Source organism: Mizuhopecten yessoensis, unplaced genomic scaffold (assembly GCF_002113885.1).
Source record: "Mizuhopecten yessoensis strain PY_sf001 unplaced genomic scaffold, ASM211388v2 scaffold4123, whole genome shotgun sequence".
In the NCBI taxonomy this organism is placed as follows: domain Eukaryota; kingdom Metazoa; phylum Mollusca; class Bivalvia; order Pectinida; family Pectinidae; genus Mizuhopecten; species Mizuhopecten yessoensis.
In genome coordinates, this window is record NW_018405387.1 from 512,287 (window position 1) to 539,786 (window position 27,500).

General features: G+C 36.1%; 1 protein-coding gene across 1 annotated transcript in view; it reads left to right on the forward strand.

Moving 5' to 3' along the window:
* The first annotated feature begins 15,260 nt into the window (after positions 1 to 15,260).
* The window catches only part of LOC110448658, a 43,240-nt gene continuing 31,000 nt past the window's right edge, over positions 15,261 to 27,500 (forward strand). Inside the window, exon 1 of the mRNA XM_021495027.1 lies at positions 15,261 to 15,393. Within this exon, the coding sequence (XP_021350702.1) occupies positions 15,367 to 15,393 (27 nt within the window). The 5' untranslated portion in view covers positions 15,261 to 15,366. The remainder of the gene's footprint in view (positions 15,394 to 27,500) is intronic.

Below are 27,500 nucleotides of genomic sequence, written 5' to 3' on the forward strand. Positions count from 1 at the left end.
TTGGTGATGATGATGATGATGATGATGATGATGATGATGATGATGATGATGATGATGATGATGATGATGATGATGATGATGATGATGATGATAGAATAATGATGATGATGATGATGATGATGATGATGGATTAATAGAATGTTGATGATGATGATGCTAAGATGATGATAGATTGGTGATGATGTTGTTGATGATGATGATGTATTAAGATGATAATGGTGTATTACTATTGATGATGATTGACAAGGCTGATGATGATATTCAGTCACGATGAGGATGATGATGATGATGAAAGATATGACCATGCAATTAAAAAAAAAAAAAAAAAAAAAAAAAAAAAAAAAAAAAAAAAAAAAAAAAAAAAAAAAAAAAAAAAAAAAAAAAAAAAAAAAAAAAAAAAAAAAAAAAAAAAAAAAAAAAAAAAAAAAAAAAAAAAAAAAAAAAAAAAAAAAAAAAAAAAAAAAAAAAAAAAAAAAAAAAAAAAAAAAAAAAAAAAAAAAAAAAAAAAAAAAAAAAAAAAAAAAAAAAAAAAAAAAAAAAAAAAAAAAAAAAAAAAAAAAAAAAAAAAAAAAAAAAAAAAAAAAAAAATTATAACCCGATATTTCCCTGTAATCTGCACCTATATTTGTATAGTCCTTATGCTATTTCGTTTTGGCAAATGTAGTGGTCTTTGTTGAATGTAAATACTGAAAAAGGATCTAGAAACAAGACATTTCAATACATTTATTTCCTTATTAAAATATTACATGGACAGCACGGAAGTTCAATTTAAACTCAATGGATTCAAATGACAGCATCAACATATTTGCTACAAATGGATTAGATATAGACCAACATATATACTACTGTTACAGTTGTTTAGACTCATGACAACCGTTTCGATTTATCAGCAAACTTTGTACTTATTCAATTGTATTCTATTTACATGTCGTCTGTTGTCAGCCAACAGTAGAACTTCTACGGAAAGCTGATTATGAAGATATCTACTAAACTTATTTTAACATAACAATTATTATTAAGACAGACTAGTAGCATGTTTTTTTTGTTTCATTGCCTCAGGACAAGAAAGTGCGCTTTCCACTAGATGTCATTTACCAGCTGCTGAACTGCATTTCGTTATAAGCATTTCGTGGTTAATTTGGACTACTGTTCCAGTATCACAGTAAATATAAACTAATGATTAGGATGAAATTCTATTGACAGCTTAAGTGAGAGTATTCAGTAGATAAAGAGTAACAGACAGGAAAGCATTTATATATATATATATATACAATGTATATATATGTTTTACTTTAAATATACATGTTATAAAGTGTTAAAGTCTCTTATTTAATGAGGATGTGTATTTGAATGTTACTTAAGAATTGACTGAAAAATGTGAACCATTTTATAATTTGTATTTACCTGGCGTCCGCGATGAAGTGGCTGTCATCCTTTTATTTATTATTTTTGTTTGTAAAGGTTGAGGCCCCTAATGAGTTTAGTGCCTCCAGCTTCAAGTTGTTCGTTTTCTGATTAAATTTAATTAAAGTTAAATTTATCCTGAAAAATATCCCCATTCCTAATTTTGGTCTAATAAAAGGCAAAAATAATACTTGTTGGATAGTTGAACGGTCGACATTATAATTTCATTTTCTGAGAATATTTAGTTGAACTTGTGCGCTTTCAATATCAATTAAATGGCTTTGTCATGTGTCATTACAATAGAGAGACACGACCAGGTGCTGATGCCGACTTACATCGTTTATTAGAAAGTTATTCATTGTCAAAGGGGTGGAGAGTTTATCTTTCTCGTACTGATGAGTATTGTTTTGGGTTTTAATAGATTATTTACCAGCGATTTCTTTAACCAATTAAGATGTCAAAGGTATCATCAGCAAAACCACTCCATTTTGGCATTTATATCGTTTAGTATTGTGTTTCAGCGACTGTGTTATGCAATTCATGCAGTGACATAGCACTGACAATACACCAATTCTTTCTTCCTTTCTCCTTTCCATCATTTAAGATATCTTGTATTCCTGTCTTTTATTTTAACAGGGATTTAATTGACATGGATCATTTGAATGCACAGCTTCTCTTTTTATACCACGATTGACTAAATGATACTGTCCAATCCTTGAACCAGCTACAGTGTATACACGTACATGTAATACATGGACGTGTAACATGCTATATTTACATTTGCATGGCATTGTCACTATATAGCCTCTTTGAAAGCTGTGTCGTTGATGGGACTTTAATTACCATGCATCACGAGACACAATTCTTAGCGTATTGATACAACACTGACCGGAACTACAATATCCAATACAAATAAACATGACGGCTGCTGAAATATCGCTGGGCATTGTGAGATTTGACAATGTCATTGTAAATTTATGTGCAAAATAAAAAATAAAATAAAAAACGCTATTTTACAACGAAAACAAGACCAAGGTCTGCAATATTGTACAAAATGCACATCGGTTGAAATCACCAATGCCGGCAATGGAAACAATTGTAACGCTCATGCAATTTATCAGAAATATCGTCTGTTACACTGCACTGATCAACATGGGTTCGTTACAAATGCCTGAAATACACATATTCTATAGACCTACTGAAACATATGTTATACACCTACTGATATAAATCACAGCACACATGAACATTTCAGACATTTGTAACGAACCTGTGCTCCGTCGCAAGATCACTCACTTCAAACGCTATCAGTTTCACGCGTCTCGGATCCATAGTTCCTCAGTTTCTGACGACATGTCAAATAATGATGCTGTTATAGAATCTACCGAATGTTGTCGGATTTACGGTGTTCACTGTATTTGTCCATGCGCGGAATTTTCCCGGGGAAAAATCGAAACAATTTCAAATCTAACTTTCTGCTCAGTGTTCTATTGATAAACTTAATTACCCTATAGACATATCATACGCAATTGTATTGATACTGAATTGTGGAATAAAATTGAAGTGTTTGTTAAAATTTCAAAGTACTACTTTGTTTGCTAGCGCGCATTATGTTGTTTGCTTGCAAAGCTGTGTCATTCAAATAGATCCTAAATACCATACAAAAACAGTTCAATGCTTAAATATACAATGCATATTGAAATGTATATATAAGTTGGCGTCACACTTAAAAATGTCACCAGTTATATATAGCATGTGACATGTCCCTGTACCCACTTATAACAACTTTAAAGACACGATTTGGTCATATACATTGCATCAAAATTAAAAAATAAAGTGTACTTCACACAATATATTTTCTTAAAGACTAACCAATAGACTTGAAGCGCTGTGTAACTAGATATACCACAAGAGTGCCAGTTTAACAGGCACGCCTAGGTTTCTTTTGTATCTTTTGAACTAAATAGTTATGTATCTAGCACTTCAAACACAAATATATCATGCCGTCAACATATTATGTTACCAGTTGCTATCTTTTTCCCTTTTAAATAAATATTAATATAATTGTGATATTAGACGTTTTAGGGTTTAAATTATTTCCCGTTAAAGGTTAAAACTGCCATCCAAATGTTGGAGTGGTATTTTACTGAGATTTAACATAATTCCTTCAACAACTTAAATTACTCTGAACGCAACAGTTTAGGTCTAAACATAACTGTTGTTACAAATTCTCGGGACCCTATGTATATATCAACCTAGTTCTCGGCATTGTATAGACTTAATGGTTACCAATTTCTACCCAGAGTTGTCGGGGTTTTTTAATCACACACACATAAGGACCGTAATTATAACTCAGCCTGGAGATTGATTGGTTACATGTTAAACTTCCGCCATTTTGCACTAACCGACATGGAAATATGACATTTGTACCTGACCCTGGTGACAAAAGAGAGATGCGCATAGTACGCGACCTTATATATCTAATGCACAGTACAGTCTAGGCGCCCTACAGTTACATGTACTTTACTTCAAATAGCATTACGTAGGTTTCGTTTTATCCGAGTATCCGATTAAAAATGGAATTCAAAAAAATGTCTCAAATAAATCAAGCCAATAGGCAATAAAACAGTACAAAACATTCAACAATAATTGTTAGGTTAGGTTAGGTTTCTGTTGATAAATTGACAAATATAGGTTTTATGAGAGAATTTTATAATACACCGCCAAAGAACCTGCTATGAATAGTTAGCTCCAGGAATTTAGGTTATCGCCAAAAATACTCATATTTCACTACTTACGACAGTTATCTATAGTGTGGACACGGGTGAATTTTTTTTTTTAAAAGAAACCTCTCCATGAAATCTAATTTTAGATTTTTGACACGCCCAAGTGTCACGATCGTTGAATACAGCACGTTTATACGACAAAGTGAATTCAGTTACTTAACTGGATCAATTCACATTATGACAGGGACATGAGAAATAAGTTACAGTTCATCTTTAAGTGTAAAGAGTAACATGGTTCAGATCAACACTAAGTGAAAAAGACAAAAACAAAACAAAACCCCTAAAATGGTTATCAAAGGTTTGTGTTTTCCGGTTTTAGCGTTCTATAAACAGCTAAGATCACTGAAGGCCGTATATCCATGTGGGTAATGTATAATTGCATGTGTGAATATGTGCTGGAGGCAGGATAGGTTGGTGTAACTGCCTCCTTGAGATAGCGCAGATCTGATACCAACTGTATAGTACTACCTCACTAAAATATCATGCCCAATGCACCGCGCATGACATTCCACCCAGTCAAATGATACTGACAGCTATTTATCCAGTTGTTGCGATTATACAAAATGCTGAACGTTTATCAGAGAATCACAACCTCGATTGTTAGGAATTTTGGTATGTCCCGGCCTGGGGGACAGAAACGATTGCCTTTCTAACGCGACCAAACCTTCTACACCCAGGCCAAAAAATGAATTATTGCCAAGGAAAACGTTAGGTAACATAAAGGGTTGTTAAAAAGCAGATAGACAATAAATAAATTGATCCAAAAATGTTGCAATTTGTACAGCAGAGTAGCTTTTGTGTCCCCAAATTACAAAAAAAAACTGTGTGTGATCTCACAAGATATATACCCTCTTCATTTTATCTATATGTACCCATCCTTTGTTTACATGGGGGTATAATACCCCAATCGATCCTCCCTTCATGCACATTTATATATGTGGTTCTTTCCCTATACCAAGATACAAATAAAAAAACGAAAAACCGGTAAATGAGTAGTTGTCCTTACAAGGTTTCTGGGGCAGAAATTAAAGGGCCACAACTCCAGGAAAAAAAGTTGAATCGCACATTCGTTCCGTCATGCATATGTACATATGATGTACAAGTGCACTTTAACTGTACCAAGTGACGAGAAAAAAACTTAGTTTAGCAGGAGTTACGCTTGCGAGGTTCATGGACAGACGAACGAACGAACATAAGCAACTTTATACAAAATGTAGGAAATATGAACATTTTTGATATATAATTTTAAAATATATTTATATATTTATGGTGTTCCATTTAGGTAATCTCATCCTAGGGTCACTGCCATTCAAAACCAAACGAGCTGAAAGACAGGAGAAATCAAAAAATGTTACACGTAACACTGAAATAAAATAGGTGGGGCTACACGTTCCATACTCACGAGCCCAAACAAGATGTAAAGCAATGTCGTGACACCGTCCTACTTCGTGCCCGTCCGTCCCGCTCTGTTTATCAGTAATGAATACCCCCAATGACCGACTCTTCCCTTCGCGTATTTCACAACTATATCGTATACTACATACAGTGTACATAAAGGGGGATTGTTAAGGCTTCACCAAGCATACATTCCCAAAATACGTAGTACCACTTGGCATGCGTGTTCATTTTCGCACCGAAAGCTAATAACTGTTTCAAAAACGATTAAGATGCTAGCAACAAATATTTTTTAGAAATTACATCGAATTTATAATTTTAAAAATAATCTTTGTAGAAAATCACAAATGTTATAACAATTATAATGTTATTATATATGTACATATTCATTTTAATGAACTCTATTATTTCGTGTGTTTCACATTTAACAAGGAATCGGAATAAACAAATCATATTTCATGCGTTATATTGTGCTAGAAATGTCTCAACAGAATGATAATAAATACTTAAAATTAATGATTAAAATGACGCTAAAAAAACTATTATGATGCATTATAAAAATATACATTAACAAAAAATATCCCAACTGAATGGAATTTTTTATGTACACATTCAAACTCATATATGGAAACACGATTTATATCATAGACTAGATTTTGCTCGTAATTAAATCGTATAGTTTTGTTTCTGACAACAAATCCCACTAAGCTTATACACAAACACCCTACTTTTATACAGAAAAATATCAAATATATTCTTGGTAAAACTACACCTTTGCAAAGACGTTTAAATGAACGGCTGTGTCGAAACACCAAGAACGCTAACAAATCTATTATTGGTAAAACCACACCATTGCAAAGACGTTTAAATGAACGGCTGTGTCGAAACACCAAGAACGCTAACAAATCTATTATAGGTAAAACCAAACCATTTCAAAGACGTTTAAATGAACGGCCGTGTCGAAACACCAAGAACGCTAACAAATCTATTATAGGTAAAACTACACCATTTCAAAGACGTTTAAATGAACGGCCGTGTCGAAACACCAAGAACGCTAACAAATCTATTATAGGTAAAACTACACCATTTCAAAGACGTTTAAATGAACGGCCGTGTCGAAACACCAAGAACGCTAACAAATCTATTATAGGTAAAACTACACCATTTCAAAGACGTTTAAATGAACGGCCGTGTCGAAACACCAAGAACGCTAACAAATCTATTATAGGTAAAACTACACCATTTCAAAGACGTTTAAATGAACGGCCGTGTCGAAACACCAAGAACGCTAACAAATCTATTATAGGTAAAACTACACCATTTCAAAGACGTTTAAATGAACGGCCGTGTCGAAACACCAAGAACGCTAACAAATCTATTATAGGTAAAACTACACCATTTCAAAGACGTTTAAATGAACGGCCGTGTCGAAACACCAAGAACGCTAACAAATCTATTATAGGTAAAACTACACCATTTCAAAGACGTTTAAATGAACGGCCGTGTCGAAACACCAAGAACGCTAACAAATCTATTATAGGTAAAACTACACCATTTCAAAGACGTTTAAATGAACGGCCGTGTCGAAACACCAAGAACGCTAACAAATCTATTATAGGTAAAACTACACCATTTCAAAGACGTTTAAATGAACGGCCGTGTCGAAACACCAAGAACGCTAACAAATCTATTATAGGTAAAACTACACCATTTCAAAGACGTTTAAATGAACGGCCGTGTCGAAACACCAAGAACGCTAACAAATCTATTATAGGTAAAACTACACCATTTCAAAGACGTTTAAATGAACGGCCGTGTCGAAACACCAAGAACGCTAACAAATCTATTATAGGTAAAACTACACCATTTCAAAGACGTTTAAATGAACGGCCGTGTCGAAACACCAAGAACGCTAACAAATCTATTATAGGTAAAACTACACCATTTCAAAGACGTTTAAATGAACGGCCGTGTCGAAACACCAAGAACGCTAACAAATCTATTATAGGTAAAACTACACCATTTCAAAGACGTTTAAATGAACGGCCGTGTCGAAACACCAAGAACGCTAACAAATCTATTATAGGTAAAACTACACCATTTCAAAGACGTTTAAATGAACGGCCGTGTCGAAACACCAAGAACGCTAACAAATCTATTATAGGTAAAACTACACCATTTCAAAGACGTTTAAATGAACGGCCGTGTCGAAACACCAAGAACGCTAACAAATCTATTATAGGTAAAACTACACCATTTCAAAGACGTTTAAATGAACGGCCGTGTCGAAACACCAAGAACGCTAACAAATCTATTATAGGTAAAACTACACCATTTCAAAGACGTTTAAATGAACGGCCGTGTCGAAACACCAAGAACGCTAACAAATCTATTATAGGTAAAACTACACCATTTCAAAGACGTTTAAATGAACGGCCGTGTCGAAACACCAAGAACGCTAACAAATCTATTATAGGTAAAACTACACCATTTCAAAGACGTTTAAATGAACGGCCGTGTCGAAACACCAAGAACGCTAACAAATCTATTATAGGTAAAACTACACCATTTCAAAGACGTTTAAATGAACGGCCGTGTCGAAACACCAAGAACGCTAACAAATCTATTATAGGTAAAACTACACCATTTCAAAGACGTTTAAATGAACGGCCGTGTCGAAACACCAAGAACGCTAACAAATCTATTATAGGTAAAACTACACCATTTCAAAGACGTTTAAATGAACGGCCGTGTCGAAACACCAAGAACGCTAACAAATCTATTATAGGTAAAACTACACCATTTCAAAGACGTTTAAATGAACGGCCGTGTCGAAACACCAAGAACGCTAACAAATCTATTATAGGTAAAACTACACCATTTCAAAGACGTTTAAATGAACGGCCGTGTCGAAACACCAAGAACGCTAACAAATCTATTATAGGTAAAACTACACCATTTCAAAGACGTTTAAATGAACGGCCGTGTCGAAACACCAAGAACGCTAACAAATCTATTATAGGTAAAACTACACCATTTCAAAGACGTTTAAATGAACGGCCGTGTCGAAACACCAAGAACGCTAACAAATCTATTATAGGTAAAACTACACCATTTCAAAGACGTTTAAATGAACGGCCGTGTCGAAACACCAAGAACGCTAACAAATCTATGAAATAACATGAGTTTTAGGGATACTCTATATATCTACGACCACTTAAATAGGTTACCTGCATCAAATACCGAAAAAAAGCATATTTTCAAATTAAGGCGCCCACCGCTGAAACCTTGCGCTTGCAAGCGGAATCATTTTTAAGAACTGCAATCGTTACAAACTGGTTCCCTACCGTCAAAGATTTTATAATAAAGATTCATATTGTTCGAAATGCCTGCTCCCGTGATATCAGCATATTAATGCCACATAAACACATTACGATGTTGTTTACAAAGACTCAATGTTCAATTCGACAGCTTGAATAGCAAAGGTCGTTCAACTCTGGAAAGAGTACAACAAGGTAAGTTCATGTCATAGGTCGGTGGGTTTTCTCTGGGAACTCCGGCTTTCCTCCACCACAACAAACCAAACCAGCGTACACCAAAAGATTTTTCGTCTTCCCCACCTACCTCTTCATGCCATTTGGCATACTATGCCCTGTCGCCATCTTTCCATTTCATCCATCGTCATCGCCTCACCCCAATCTCTCCATCCTATGCTTTTCAACTATCTTCCGTTTTGTTTTTGTTCTTCTTGCTCTTCGTTGTCATTCATGTTGCCATATCAGTGAAACTGCACAGATTATGTTGTTATCCATCCTCAAAGTATGGTACATTGTATATCCATGTCAACCTTCTCTTTATAACCCTCCGGCAAATTTTGATTGCATCTATTCCTTCGTGTTATTTGTCATGTGTGAACTTCTCTGACCATCGATTTTCCATTACTATTTCTAAANCCCTTTTTTTAAAAAAAAAAAAAAAAAAAAAAATCCTCTTGTTGCCTTCGTTCATTTTCCATGTTTCGCATCCATGAAATAACAGCTCCCTCCTTTGCTAATGTCCCTCCTAAATACGTGAAAGAGTCTACATCTATGTCTTCTTCGCCCTTTCTTCTATGGCGTAGCATTCATTCTTAATAATCTCACATCAAAAGAACAATTTAAACTTTTGACACCAAAACTAATTATGGCTTTGCCTTATAATGTGTTTGCTAATTTTTGAACAAACAAAAGAATATTAGGAAGTGCAAACTTGTGAAATATTGAAAACTTTCTTTTCGTCTGCTTTTGGTTTGGACCTATGTACCAATAATCCAGAAAATAAACAAGCATTTCCAACTCGTATACTACAGAGTGGACACAGTTAATATCGTTTAAGCTGATCACACAACCATCCGTATTAAGATCCCACCTGTGTCAAGAGACCACTTTTAATGTTCAAAATCATAGTAATTTCATGGTGACTTGAACCATCGTCAATCTAATTAAAATTATATCTTCACATCGCTCCCGTTTACTGATATGTCGCGTTGAAGAACTAACAACATCGCGTAGAGGGTCACGTCAGAGATCAACATGAATGTATTATCGTATTTATAACAAGCCAATCAAAACGCGACATAACTATTTCTTTCAACCAATCAGAAAGCAGGACCTGTAGCATTTAATGCAAACACATCGTAGCCCAAAATCGTCTGGTCCAGTGATAGTTTGAATATTGCGAAGCCTGTCATTGGTTAATTTTAGTTTCAGGTTGTTAAACTTTTAAACGACAACATCACCAGAAGAGGAAGTCTCTCTTATTTCAAAGCAAAATCCACAAATTGTACAAACGTTGTCTCATAGATAGACACGGCGTGGTGTCATGGGCGCCGCCATTTTCGATGCTCATTTGACACCTCTCGGTCATTTATCATAGCAAGTGTGTTCCGAAATCATTACATCATCACTTACAGAAATTCGTAAGCTCTCATCTGATTGGTTAATGCAAAGGTCGCCTGAACATGACCCTCTACGCGATGTTGTTAGATCTTCAACGCGACACTATATATAGCAGTAAACGGGAGCGATGTGAAGATATAATTTTAATTAGATTGACCTGTATTAAGAGACCACCTGTGTTAAGAGACCACTTTTAATGTTCAAAATCATAGAAATTTCTTTGTGACTTGAACCTGTATTAAGAGACCACCTGTGTTAAGAGACCACTTTTAATGTTCCAAATCATAGTAATTTCTTTGTGACTTGAATGTGTATTAAGAGACCAACTGTGTTAAGAGACCACTTTTAATGTTCAAAATCATAGTACTTTCATCGTGACTTAAACCTGTATTAAGAGACCACCTGTGTTAAGAGACCACTTTTAATGTTCCAAATCATAGTAATTTCATTTTGACTTGAACCTGTATTAAGAGACCACCTGTGTTGAGAGACTGTTTTGGGACTTACCAAGGGTGACCTGTTAATACAGGTGCTGCTGTAAATACTACAGACGTTTAACCCTACCAACCAAAGCTGCCTTGTATAGCAAAAATCGTGTCCACATTTCTATTTAAATAGAAAGGTTAGATATTTCACAGGTTCTAAATTTATACATTTTTTTTCAATCTTATGATGTAATCTGTTATCCAATTAAGTAATTCTCAACCCAATTTAAAGTTTAAATGTAGAACATACGCTCCACCTGAATGAGTCGCCCATTCAACCAACACCAAATATAAACAGGCTATATCATTTCTATGTACATGTAATTATTTTCTGTTTAAAATTGATATCTGACAAATAAATGTTCTGAAACGTTCAAACACAAACTTAAACCGACATAAATATATTCTTTATATATAGTTTAACTATTGTAACTCGACCTCTCCGGATAACAGCATTGTATACATCAATACAAACATCGGTATTCCGTCTTTGCATATTGCAGAGTTATCTTCTCTTGTGAGCAGGTATTGATTGTTACGTCATTGGTTTGTGAGAGTAACGTCATCAATTTTTGATAAAACGACGATTTTTTTTCACACAAACCAATGACGTAACAATCAATACCTGCCCCCAAGAGAAGATAACTCTGCAATACGCAAAGACGGAATAGACAATTTGTTTTCACTGAATACTAAAACTCAACAAAATCAAAGGGGTATAAATAAATTTTTCATACTTTTTTTTTAAACCAAAACTTCTTTTACAAAATTGTATTTGTGTCTACTGTTTTCAAGGATACTTGTATTCTCGAAGCTCTATCTCTCGGCGGAGAATAAAAAAAGTGAGAGCAACTAGCGAAACGGTACTGTCACTTAAATTGCGCATTAAGTTGTAATTTGATGTTTCTTTTGGGGGAAGCTTGTACCAATAATGATTTTTATTGTCCTCACAAAACTTCCATTATAATCATAGAATACTCTCGTGTGGGAAGAAGTAATTTGGGCAGCTAGCTCGCTATCACGGTTTCTGGTTTCACTTTTCAATCTAAGTTTTCGTTGTCACGATGTGTCTCAAATTTCCAGTTTTGCCATTATTCTTGAAAATTGTTAATCGTCGATTGTAGACCCTCAGCTGTTTTTGATATTATAAAGAATCGCCAGCTTACAAGATAAGTCACTGGTTAACAGTCATGACAAACCGCGCCATTCATTACTGAACAATATGTATTATTCAAGAAAACTGCGAATAAAACGGCGAACATTTTAACCATATTTCATTCAACCAGGTGCTGGAGTTGATCATCTCATATCCATTTTTGTGTCAAGGTACAAGTTATACAGAACTTTGAATATTTTAGCAGTTTGTTTACCTCTTGGTACTGTATCTTATTGCCAAACGTTATGACAGGGCTAGTTCACTGACGGCGTGTAAGATTTATTCATGAAAGTTGTATACTCATGAATTGTTAAGTTCACTCAATCACTGGTTACATTAGAACATGGCAGGTTGAGTTCACTTGAAACAAGTAACGTTCACTCGTGAAAAGTTCATTCATAAGTTCGCCCGTGACAGAATACGTTTATTAAGGAACGGACAAAGTCAATCAACTCATACCATGATATGTTCACTCAAAACCAATTAAATTCGCTTTAGCTACGATGAGTTCATTCAAGATAGTTAAAGTTCACTCATGACGGAATAAGTTCACTGAAGTCGAGTTAAGTTCAATCATAACAGGATAAATCCCCTGCCTATCCAGACAAGTTCACTCGGGACATGTTAAGTTCTCTCCAGACAGATTAATTTACTCGTGAGAGAATAATTTCACTCAAAACAAAAGGAATTCAGTCATAAAATATTAATTTCACTCACAACAGAATAAATTCGCTCATGACAGGATACGTTCACTCATAACAGTGATAAGATCACCCAAGTCTACAGTTATGTTCACCCAAGACAGGCAAAATATAGTCATTCCGATGAAATTTACTCAAAACGGGGTTAAGTTCACTCATGACGAGAAATGTTCGCTCGTGACAGGTTCAATTCACTTATTACAAATTAAGTTCAATTATGGCATGAGAACATTCATTCATTACTGGCTTAGTTCTTTAAGTGTTCTTAAACTAATCTCCTAGGTGTCCGCAATCAAACACACTTTAGAGAGTAGAGATACACAAAAATACGTCTCTACCAAATATGTACGCTACAACCTGAAAATTTAGTATCTTTTAATTCATATAAAATATTTTTCAATAAATTAGTTTAGATCTATTGAGGTTTGAATCTTAAAGGTGAATCGACACACGAATTATGCACTTTAAGCAGTTCAACTCGAAAATGATATCATTGCTCGTGATATAATGTAAAAAACAATATAATACTCGACTTTGTATTTGTGATAACGTGATACTCGCGACTAAAGCTCTTGCAATATTACCTGAAAACAAGCAAGATGCGAAAAAACTTGTTAATAAAATTACATATGTTGACAATAAGAATGAGAAAATCGATTTTTAATCTTGGTTCAATGTACGAGTTTTTCTTAATAGGATATATTTCGCTTTCATTTGTTGACCGTTTATATAGATTAATCATGTGGCCTTTCACGAGGTCCTTGGCTAGCCACCACAACTGACCTTAACGATCCCATGCTGTTTGTGGAGTGACTGTGCGAAACTAATACTCTAGAGATGCTGTTTGGCATTGTTGTGCTGAGCAGGTATATATATATACACTTACACGGACACCGAACGAGCGGCTTAGGTCGGTTATAATTATAAGGTGGACAGTAAAAGGCCGCCATCCGTGAAAAGTTAAAATAAACAAAAGCTGTGTACAGGTAAAGTAAGATAAGTATTTACCGCCAACAGACAGCAGAGAATAAAATCTTACATTGAATCCACGATAAAAAAAAAAGAGCGAGCCGTGTTGTGGTGTTAAATTATGTACGGGACACTAAAAGGACACGAGAATTGTAGGGACATACATAATTATACAGACATTTTCTGATGTGCCGCAAATTAGAGGACAAATACAGTTAAGGACATTTATATGCAGGAGCCTTTGTTGTCCTATAGCACACATAAACATATATCAAAATTCACATCGAGTCTCAATTCTCCAGTCCCTCAAGTCTAGTTGGTATAATGTACCTAATCAGAGACCCGGGAAATTGTCTTTGATGGTACAGAACCCCGAGGTCAATTACAGTATTGAAGCGTTAGGCTTTTGTTATTTAAGTATTTATTTACCTATAAAGAATTCGGGATTCTGGTATTCTTGTATTCATTTGCCTATCATACATAGACAACAGTGGTGTGATGTAGGTGAGAAATACGGGCCCACGGTACCTCTTCGCAACGTGTGAGCTGTATTTTATACTCCCACTCTGAACGCAAATGGGTTTTAATGAAGCTATTGAAATGAATCTTCAAGGAATCCTGTCTACACTGTGATACTATATCTGATAAGTTAAGGTCTATCAATTTTGAGGGGGTGGGGGGTAGTGACGTTGAGCACGAGTGGTGGACTGCCGGACACCCAGACACCCGGGCATTTTTTTATTTTCAAAATTTTCTCTCTGAAATATCAAAAAGAGAGAAAGTTTTCAAAATTAATATTCGGGCTGTTTTTTAACCCTTTTTGAATGATTTTTGAATTCTCTTTTCCTTAGCAAAAACATTTTTTTATCATTTAAATAATACAGAAATGTAGCACGTGTCTACATGTAAGCACACACGTTTCGCACGTTATGTACACGTACAGTGTATGTACAGTAGACGTGTTAAATTGACCAATATCCAGTTTCGTGATGAGAAATAGTTCTGACTAAAGATCGTAGGTCGTACAGATACTGTACAGACGGTACAAACAACCTTAACCTCGAATATACAAACCCGAACAAGTGTAAAGAGTGCTCGCACTATATATACGAACAGACAGATAGTAGTGGTGATTTCCTTTTAATTATTTACCTTTCACACCTGTTGGAGGTATTAGACAGGAAATGGAGTATATGTCTATATTTCGATATGTACGACTGACACCCGTGTTACCTTTGCCATACGTATTTTTTTTTATATATATACACATATACGGTCACGTTTTCCTAAATCCGATAATCAAACTAAAATCTGACATACAAAAAAAATTAATATATACAGTCAGACTGACCATACCACACGCATGCGCATTTGTTTCCGTGTTCATTGAATTCGGGTGTATATACCCGCTGGAGCGTAACCAATCACACACTTACATGTTCTTCCTTTTGACGTGGGATCGTTAACCTGTGTGTGGTGTCCCCTACCCTTTAGGGTACTTTTGGGATTTATTTGTGATCTTACTACACAGCCATGTCGTGGGGCGGAGGTGGAAGAAGGGTAAGTCTTTATATTATCACATTCTTAGTAGTTTTCTCTTGATCCGTGTATACGTTCGTATCGAGCGCCCTTTCTGTTTAGGCGATTTAAACAATTTACATTGTATAAGGAACCCAGAAACGGGTGGGGCCGCTGTGATTTTGTATGAACCAATACTTGGGTTCGTGTCGGATGTTGACGTCCAGATCTAGAAGGACTGGACAGTGTCAAAATATAAACGTTCCACGAATGAACGATCGATAAAACAGTTGTAACAGAAATCAATAGACACGTGTGTTTACAATCTGACAATGTTATCAACAACGTTAACTGAGAATAAAATGATCGTCACGTTGGCATCTCAAAATATAAATACAACATGTTTTCTGATGTGATCACCACACATGTACGTACTTTTACATGTTATATGATCACCACACGTGTATGTAGACATGCTCACCACACGTGTTCAATATACGTATCTTTATGATTACCATACGTGTACGTACCGATATGATCTCCACACGTGTATATACCGATATGATCTCTACACGTGTACGTACCGATATGATCTCCACACGTGTACGTACTGATATGATCTCCACACGTGTCTATCCCGATCTGATCTCTACACGTGTCCGTACCGATATGCTCTCCACACGTGTACGTACCAATATGATCTCCACCCGTGTATATACCGATATGATCTCTACACCTGTACGTACCGATATGATCCCTACACGTGTACGTACCGACATGATCTCCACACGTGTACCTACCGATAAGATCTCCACACGTGTACGTACCGATATGATCTCCACACGTGTATGTACCAATATGATCTCCACACGTGTACCTACCGATATGATCTCCACACGTGTACGTACCGATATGATCTCCACACGTGTATGTACCGGTATGATCTCCACACGTGTACGTATCATTATGATCTCTACACGTGTACGTACCGACATGATCGCCACACGTGTACGGACCGATATGATCTCCACACGTGTACGTACCGATATGATCTACACACGTGTATGTACCGATATGATCTCCACACGTGTACGTATCGATATGATCTCTACACGTGTACGTACCGATATGATCTCCACATGTGTACGTACCGATATGATCTCCACACGTGTACTTACCGATATGATCTCCACACGTGTACGTACCAATATGATCTACACACGTGTACGTACCGATATGATCTCCACACGGGTATGTACCGATATGATCTCTACACGTGTACCTACCGATATGTTCCACACGTGTACGTACCGATATGATCTCCACATGTGTACGTACCGATATGATCTCCACACGTGTACGTATCGATATGATCTCTACACGTGTACGTACCGATATGATCTCCACATGTGTATGTACCGATATGATCTCCACACGTGTACGTATCGATATGATCTCTACACGTGTACGTACCGATATGATCTCCACCCGTGTATGTACCAATATGATCTCCACACGTGTACATACCGATATGATCTCTACACGTGTACGTACCGATATGATCTCCACACGTGTATGTTCCAATATGATCTCCACACGTGTACCTACCGATATGATCTCCGCACGTGTACGTACCGATATGATCTCCACACGTGTATTTACCAATATGATCTCCACACGTGTACCTACCGATATGATCTCCGCACGTGTACGTACCGATATGATCTCCACACGTGTACTTACCGATATGATCTCCACACGTGTACGTACCAATATGATCTACACACGTGTACGTACCGATATGATCTCCACACGGGTATGTACCGATATGATCTCTACACGTGTACCTACCGATATGTTCCACACGTGTACGTACCGATATGATCTCCACATGTGTATGTACCGATATGATCTCCACACGTGTACGTATCGATATGATCTCTACACGTGTACGTACCGATATGATCTCCAGACGTGTATGTACCGATATGATCTCTACACGTGTACGTATCATGATGATCTCCACACGTGCACGTACCGATATGATCTCTACACGTGTACGTACCGATATGATCTCCACATGTGTACGTACCGATATGATCTCCACACGTGTATGTACCGATATGATCTCCATACGTGTACGTACCGATATGATCTCCACACGTGTACGTACCAATATGATCTACACACGTGTACGTACCGATATGATCTCCACACGTGTACATACCGATATGATCTCTACACGTGTACGTACCGATATGATCTCCACATGTGTACGTACCGATATGATCTCCACACGTGTACGTACCAATATGATCTACACACGTGTACGTACCGATATGATCTCCACACGAGTACGTACCGATATGATCTCCACACGTGTATGTACCGATATGATATCCACACGTGTACGTACCGATATGATCTCTACACGGGTACGTACCGATATGATCTCCACACGTGTATGTACCGATATGATCTCTACACGTGTACCTACCGATATGTCCATTAGGCATCGATTTGAAGGGTGTTTCAATAGGATCTGGGTCCCCTTTAGTTTTGTTTCGCATTTTTATGGGGACATACACTTCATCACTTTGGTATACGATGAAGAAAAAGCTTCGTGTCCGTTCGACAGAGCTTAGAACTACATCTTTAGAAGAACAGTATACAACGATCAGATCATAATGTTTGATGTTTTATTCATATTTGAGAATATGAAACTACTGGTTCTTCTGTGAAACGTTCTTTTAATATTTTTATACGATGTAAGTGAATGTATACATACCATATTCATAAGAATATGTCGGTGATCAAATAATGAAACACTAAACAAACAAACGGCCGGCGAGTCACGTTCTGTATTCAAGTTTCAAGTTTTATTTGAACGTTAGGCCATCAGTATACAATACATATTATACACAAATCATGGACAATGTACAGAGAATGAAAACAACCATATTCCATTATAATACCCTTAATTTGTTTGCCTCATAGATGTATTCGTGGTTAACTAGAAATCATGATCAGTCACGCTTATAACTGAGTTAGTCTGAATGTAGACGTGTTAATGGACATTATCCCATGTCATAGCAAGCCTAGATTAAAAAGGGAAAAGATAAGAAGATATTCGTGGGTTTGTATATTGAATTTACATAGTTTAACCGAACACTATATATTCTTGTGCTATTCCTTCATCAGTAAAATCTCCACTTTCACAAAGTGTTTTATATATAGATTTACTGGATTAACACCTTCTGTTCATGATCAACGGGTTGTTTAAAGAGTGATACAGATATTTTACATTAGTCGGTAATACGGATTGTCACGATCCTGTGGTTAATAGAATGTCCCCCTTACTTTGAGGACGCTGAAGAAAAATCTCCAAATTGTCGGATGATTTATTTATTCACACCTCAACTCATTTCATAATACATTCGAATTTACATCAACATTTGAAATATGTATATATGTCATAATTAGTCATTAAATACTGAATTGTTAGAGACGAGTTACAAACATGCATCTGAACATTATCACAATATTTAAAATACACAGATCCATGTTGTTAAGGTGGCGCAATACATCGTCATCAGTGTCCATTTTCGTGACGTACTTCCGGATAAAGTACAGTTCTGACTCAATTATCTCGAACGAAACTTGACGAAAACTTATTTTTTTGGTATTTAAAAAAAAAATAGTCCCCAAACTATGGGAATGTTTAGATTTTCATAAAATCAACTCTACATAGTTGCATAACCGTTATATAAAAGTTTCAACGAATGTTGTTGGTTAATTTCGAAAGTGTGGAGCCTCCTTAAATGTCACGAACCAATATGCTTGCTTCACTATGTAATTTCTACACGTGTAGTGCGGACCGATACAGTGTTTCAATATTAATGATTATTTTCAACGCCAACTTTCCCTCATTCAAATTCACTCCATAGTTTTAAAATCTTCAAAATTGTAAATGTTCACTTTTCAAGTTCATGTAAATGTTGATAAATGCATGTCTCTGTGGTGTCAGGGATGCGCTCAATCCGGGAAATACGACTATACGCTTGAATAGAAGTAATGTCTTTGTTTCGCCAGGAATGCGCTCTTAGCTCCATTTCTTTTGGACTTTATGTTTCGCTCAATTTCCAAAACAAATATTGGGGCAAATTATTCATAATTCATCTAAATTATAAACTTGTCAATCCATCAAAACGAATTTATTAAACATTGATTTCCCTGTACTTGAGTATCCTCTCCGCGGTAACCAAATTGTCTCTATCAACAGGTAGTTTCAACGCAATATACAACAAAAATACTGAACAAATATTTAACAGGGTTAAGTAAAGTTTATGACGCGGGAGAAAACAGTGTTAAGGTTACGTTTAGTTCCCTATAGAACCAAGAATAAATATCTGGACATTTCGAATACATGTATAAATATAAAAATCGTTAAGCAAATTACATGGTAAGCAAATTGTACTGTTCAGCATTCAACTTACTTCAGTTTAAGCGTCGTTTATTTGAACAATTCAAAAGGAATTGGACAGGTTATTAAAACTTAAAAACGTCCTTTTCCATTAAAAAATCACATAATGGCATCAATAATGCAATGGGCAGCATACTATATACAATAATATTTATACATAAAAGTAACATTGATATACATAGATGGAAAACAAATTATTTACATACCAGTACCCACTTTTACATGATATACAATTACAGTTTTAATAATTTGACAACGTGATGTCTAAATAATACCAACATTGGCATAGAAATACGTTGACTCTAAACACATCGCATAATTGCTAACTAATGTATTATAAAAATAATATCAGAATAACAGACGAAATATGAAATATAAATCTTAACCTGGGACGTTGGGAATAATAAAATTTATAGGCATAATATTAACACTTAATTCAACTTACTCCATCAAACGAATGGCGAGAAACGTATTCCAACAAACTTTGGGTCTCAAACTCTACACATATTTGACATAATCCGAGATAAATTGTGCATACAAGTATATTGATGGACAAAAGCTGCTAATTGTTTTCTTTTTTCTTTTTCACTTTACTACGTTAAGAATTTTCCTTCTTTCGTCCCAAGTGCAGATTTGAAGCTAAATGTGATAATTATAATATTAGCATATTTTATTATTCTTAAACTTTGTAGCAAGAGTCACGGTCCTGTAATATAGCGTTACTATCTGTATTGTTTCGAAATTATTTATAAGCAATATTAACGGTTCCCACGTTATCATCATCATCGTCATCACCATCACCATCACCACCATCACCACCACCTTCACCGTCACCGTCGTCGTCGTCATCATCACCATAGCATCATCACCAGCAGTATCGTTATATTAGAACTTTAGTGATTATTGAAGAGAACATACATGTATTCTTTGGAAATGCAACTTTTGCTGAAAATTTCATGTTAGTATCCGAGTATCAGAATGTAGGACAAGCTTTTGCAAAGAGAACAATACCAACTTACCACCAGTCTATTTGTTTACACACTGTATGTTACAGCTGTCACAATCTCAGACATCTACTCTAGACTACTATTGTTATTCAGTTTACTGTGTTGATTTGCTTTTATTGTATTGTCTCGACTAATCAAAACTTGAACTGGAAGCATCCCACTCTGAGTCATACAATGTATATATGTAGTAGGACGAGGAATAGTGACAAAGATAGTGCCGGCGCTGGGGCTCGAACCCGCGAACCTTGGCTCTCCAGCCCGATGCTCTACCGCTGAGCTAAAGGGAAATTCCTTACAATTTGCACATCTTTTTTTTTACATTTAGCTAGTTTCTTATTAATTCCTATTTTCTTCTCGTTTTGACGCTTTCGCTTTTCTGTCAACAATTATGTTTGGGTTTTTTGTCTTGTGTTTTATACATTTAGTTCTGTTTTCCTCTTCAATGACCGCTATGGTAGTTCTACTATTCTGTCCTCCTCTTCTTCTCTGTCTCAATGATTTTTCCTATCAGCTCTTTCTTTCCTGTCCATCTCTGCCTAGCCCGTTTTCAGGATAGTGTGATTATTAAAGTAGAAGTAAATACATTTATTTAATGTTAGGGTGTTATTCTTATGGTAAGAAAACATGCTTCTTTTTTCCCCGGGGATTAATCATGTTTCATGCGGACGAACAAATAGTTCTGGAAAAACAAAGCTGTTGCCCACGTGAAAATCCTTCATCCTCGTGAATCATGATCAATCGAGTGGAATTTGTTATAACGAAATTCGAAAAATAATACAACAGTATAGAGATGAACAGACGTATTCGCCGTTCGTGTTAACTTAAATATGCCGCTGGGAACTCAGGCACCCCAAAATAAGAGAAATATCACTCGGGGAAACTGGAGCGCGAAAAGCGCGAAAGTGGAATACGTTATTTTTTATTTATTTTTTATTTTAAAGTCCAACAGAATATAAATATAATCAGTCATTCGATCTCCATCCAACTACAAACCCATACTTTAAATTATCGTCGTTTCAAAGTATTTTTAAAAACTCAAGGCTGATTTCGGCACGAAATGTCGCTGTTTAACTCTATACAGCGATGAGACTATAAAAGCTTCAACGAACTTAATATATGCACGATTTCCACCTAATAAATGGCACCCATTTTTAATCATCTTGTTTTCAATAAGTCATCAATGTGTTCGAAAGTTCATATACCTTATTTTCAGAGGCATACACTCTGAGATTTGCATATAGTAACGTTTTTATACTCAAATGGAGTTGTTTTAATAGTCGTTCAGCCAAGAATTCGGTAAGACTATGTAAGTTTCAACTGATAAATGACACAATCAATATTATTTTTAAAAACACCACTTTCATAAATTTATGAAGAGAAGGAAATGTTTGACTACTTGATCAGAGGAGTTTTCCCCCCTGATATTACAGTTTGAGGGATACCATTCATCGGGTTGGTCCTATCACCGATCGCGAGGGGACACAGTTAAATGTTGACCGATACAAGCGTACAGCATATGCTTTTATACCTGATCAATGAATAAAAAATGCTTTCTGACATTACTTAAGCGGCCAAACACGGGACTACATAATATCGTAATGTATATTTACCTGTTGCAACTTTACTTCAAAAAGACATAAGATTCATGTAAATTTTATAATTTTATTGACAAATAAACGTAATGTCAATACGCCATTGAAATATCATCGACAATTTGTCATACAAATGTTAACGTTATGTCAATATTCCATTGAAATGTCAACGAAATGTCAATATACCATTGAAATGTCAACGTAATGTCAATATACTATTGAAATACCAACGTAGCGTACATGTTACTAGAATCTCAACAAAATGTGATGAATCTTATTATAGTATATATTTAATATATAATAAACAGTTGTACGGTACCACTACACATACATGTATCTCTACCTTTTTTCGCATGGAGCTGAAATAGGCTTAGCCTGTTCAGTCCCTTTCATATACCGTCTTTGAAAAAGAAATGCTGAAATAAAATTTAAATGAAAACCTTCCTTAAAGCCACACAACCAGTTTCAGTCCTTTCAATACAACGTCCCTTAATCCCTACCGATGTGCATGTATTACTCCAGTAGTGAAACATGCAATCTGTGATTTCAGATGCACACACACGTACAGCCTAGGCTATATGTTATATTCATATCTTGGTAATATTAGATGTCACACATAAAGGTTGTTTTCTACAACGTTCACGTGAATTTCATACTAAAGTTCTGATATATACATATACAAAACCAATATTTTAACTAATCTTCTTTGCCCGTCTTTACCCGTACAACAACCGCTTCTCTAAGTGATGTCTCGTAACACTACGTGACATCAAAGCAACACTTAGTAACGTTCCGCGGCAAGGAATTGCATGCATCATGGATTTCCAAATGGTGTATTGCTGTAATATTTCACACATATATATATATATATTTTAAATCTCCAATAGGTCAAATATTCCTTTCATTTCTTATCGGTACAGTCTTGTGTACTCCTGTGTGTGTATTGCTATAGTACATCGACCCTTCGTGTATAAGTGACAGCTGATTGATGTGTTTTCTGTGCATCATTTTTTACCTATATACTTTACAAATAATAAAAATGATATTGGAATTGCACACAATTGTCAAACCTCAACAAATTGTTGGAAAATTTCCATGTAAATACTACTTTGTTTTATACAATGTATTTAATAGTTTTTGTCTGATGCGATGTAACTTCTTTTATACAATGTAACCACGTTGATACTACATTGTATATATAACCACTTTGATTGGCTTGGCTTCGTTTTATTTTGTATAACGTCCTATAAACAATTAAGGTCATTTAAGGACGTGTCTCCTTGTATGTTGTGTAAGCGTGCATGTGTGTATATGTGCTGGAAAAAGGATATGTTGGTGTACTTGCCTCCTTATGATAGCACGGATCCGATGCCGACTTTATAGTGCTGTCTCAGTGAAATACCATGCCGAAGTCACCCAGTACAGCATTCCGCAGGGTCATATTATACTGACAACAGGTGAACCAGTTGTTGTCATTCCCCTTAAGCCGAACGTAAAGCAGGGAATAACAACTACCATGATTAAGGACTTTGGTATGTCCCGGCCTGGGAACAGAACCCATTGCCTTCCTCACCTGGGCGAACGCTCAACATTAAGGCCAAAAGTGAGGTGTTGCCAAGCAAGGCACTAGGAAATAAAAAATAGTTAGTAGTAGAAAGATCAAGGGTTAAATGATTAGTACGGCTTTTGAGTTACACTTGACACTTGTACACCTCGCTATCTTACGTCACAACTACTATCTTTTGTCACAGCTACCATCTGACGTCACAGCTACTATCTTTTGTCACAGCCACCATCTGACGTCACAGCTACTATCTTAGACTGTTATTTTGTAACATTGATATTTACATTATGAGTGATATTTTCATCAACTGCAAGATGAGACTCGTTCCATCATAGGTCTTCTGTGCGCTTACAGTACTACGACTTCCGAATCATTCACGCTATTCTTTATTGATAAAGCAATCCGCATGCCTCTCTTGTGTGCTTAAAGTACTACGATTTCCGAAGATTGTGTGCCATTCTTTGGTAATAAAGCACATCCTCTGGTGTTCTCCTGATAATCGGTTTTATTCTTAGCACATGATCGGGAATTTATGGCCGATTTGTTTTCTTGAAAACTAAGTTTTCCGGAGACATTTCTTGTGGGGTTATCAGAAATCTACTTAAGATTATACACGCGATTACCAAGGAGTGGACTTACCAAAGTTGCGGTTCAAAACCCCATCTGATTTTGACTGTCATGTATGGACGGGGTTGGCGCTTGAACAGTTCATGGAAATTCATAAACAGCGCAATTCCGGAATCATGCTATCTTTTCCTGAAAAAGTACGTGTAGTGTTAGAGCATTTCTGGCCTAAATCAAAATCTGATCTTTCCTGAAGTTGACTTTCTGTACTGACATGCTTGTCAAAAACTACACTTTCTAGGTATTATCACAAAACGATTGGTGTTTTGAAAACAACTCTCGTGCCAAAAAAAGCCAGGTACCACCCCATGTTTCACTCGAGGAAGAAATCCGACATAATGCAATGTTTACCAAAGCATTTTATGACGACAAGGTGAACTTCGTCTTAGACGGTACAACCATTTAATGCACCTCAGTCACCATGAATTTTAACGAGCATCGTATTGAGGATTGTAAAAAAAAAACCCACAAAAACCCGATGCCATCTTTAGGAGGCACGGCAGTCTAGTAGTAGGACGCCGGGTTCGTGACTGAAGGGTTGCGGGTTCGACTCACGGCACGGCACGGCACTGTGTTGTATCTTTGAACAAGATATTTTACTCCGCTTGTTCTAGTCTACAAAGCTGTAAATGAGTACGTGGTTGGGCAGAGCTAGAATTTTTGAATGCTTCCTATTTGTGAACCACTTTGAGACGACCTATGAAATATTTTGTGATAAAGCGGTATATAAGAACTTCGAATTATTATTATTACTATTATCATTATAACACGGAACGATGAACGATCTACATAACACTGGCATTATAATGACCACACCACAGTAACCATACAGCACTGAACCTATCCAGAATTTATAGGTTAACAAATAACACAGGATCAATTTTCATATAAATGTATACTGTGTCAGTAATCAAATATATTATTTTTTACATATTTCTTGGTTATGTAAGATTCTGTAAAGACAGGTGACATTCATATATATAGTGTTTACTTATCTAGGTTAAATATGCTATTTCTGTCAGTCCTGTGGACGTTTCAGATTTCCTAATACACGTATAGTTGAATGCTTACCTGGTATATATATATGTACACATATGTGTTTTAAAAGGAATTGATGTCCTAGATAAACTATACAAATAGCGCTAGTGCTGACAATAAAAAAATATGGTATAAATAGAACACGCGACACACATAATACACTACTACATGTATGCAGTACTATAGTTTGTATCGTCTGCATTGTCCAATAGGGGATTAGGTGGATGCAAATTAATTGTTTAAATGTATATGTAGTCATAGCGACAATGAAGATGAAGGTATTTGTCATTTTTATGGGTGTGGCTACCGTCTTTTGTCAAGACACAAACAGTTACAATTTTATCAATTACAAATATTACGAAATTACATGCGACACGTTTAGCTCCACCGGAGTTAGCTCCCTTGGTTGACACTTTGAGCAGTGTTGATTAGGTTTATTTGATATTTTGAGGACGCATAGAGATTTATTGGACAGTTACCTCTGTATAGCAAAATAACGTGTTGCAATACTGGGGTAATATATATCCTTCTGACCCGGCCCACAGGGACCCGAGAATGTGTTACAGCTATATTTGAACCTAAACTAACGTGTTCAGAGTAATTTTACCCTTTTTAGAAGTTTAAATAACTCTGAGCGCCTGAGTTTAGGTCCATAAATAGCGTTAAAAATCCCCATGTCCATGTGACCCGACCTACCGTTTACCCAATTTCCCACGAGGACATCAAAAATAAAATGTGTGTTAGGGCCTATCCTGGAGGGAGAATCAACACTCAACAGTTACAATGTCATTTTCGTCTTTATTAATTCTCATAAAAGTCCCACAGGGTATGGTTTTCTTCTCTGAAATGACTTTTCATAGCTATAGTAATGCCGTAAAATATCATTTTCCAACACTTAGTTTTATTGTGGTGGTTCGGGATGCAGGAAGGTTGAGTGTTGATTTTAACCCTTAAATCGTTTTATACACATGGAATAACATAATCTCCATATCATTGTAAATTATATCTCAGGAGACGGCGCTGATTAGTTGCCGTGCTCATGCATAAAACTTGGTGGGCACTGCTAATAAATGCTTTCTTGAAATTAACGGTACACTTGTATGTTCTCACACAGGATCATAGTCGAATTCCGCTAACCTTCTCTAACCTAAGGATCACTGTTCCACTCCACTGTGGTTTTTCCTATATACAGTAACCTCCCCTTAACTTTCTTAAGTATCCCTGTCCAACTGCATTGTGGTTTCCCCTATGTACAGTAACCTCCCCTTAACTTCCTTAAGGATCCCTGTCCCACTCCACTGTGGTTTTCCCTATATACAGTAACCTTCCCTTAACTTCCTTAATGATCCCTGTCCCACTCCACTGTGGTGTCCCCTATATACACTAACCTCCCCTTAAGTGTGCACACTTGGATATAACTGTAGCACGGTATGGCCAAGTCACTTCTGTTGACCAGGTAGCTCAATCACTTGTTGTGATAGCATATAACAATCTTAAGTCAAGAGTTTAAAATCAGGTCTAGCCCCGCTGCTCAACTTTTACACTCAGAACACGGTTGTCGATTTTATTTAGTTCTTTATTATATGGGTTATATATTAAGTTAATACATTTCTATATATACACGTATAAATTTATTTATTTTACTGCAATTATGAAATAAGTTTTCATTTTATATTAATCACTCTTGTTGGCCCGAGTGTTGGAGCAGAGGAGGGGGAAGACAGTGTCTTAACGTGGGAGGAAACTGGATTACCCAGATAAAACCACGTGGTCGGGCAGTTTCAGTGTAACCCCATACCTGTTGACGTTCGATCGGGGATTCGAACCCTGGGCGCGCGTGT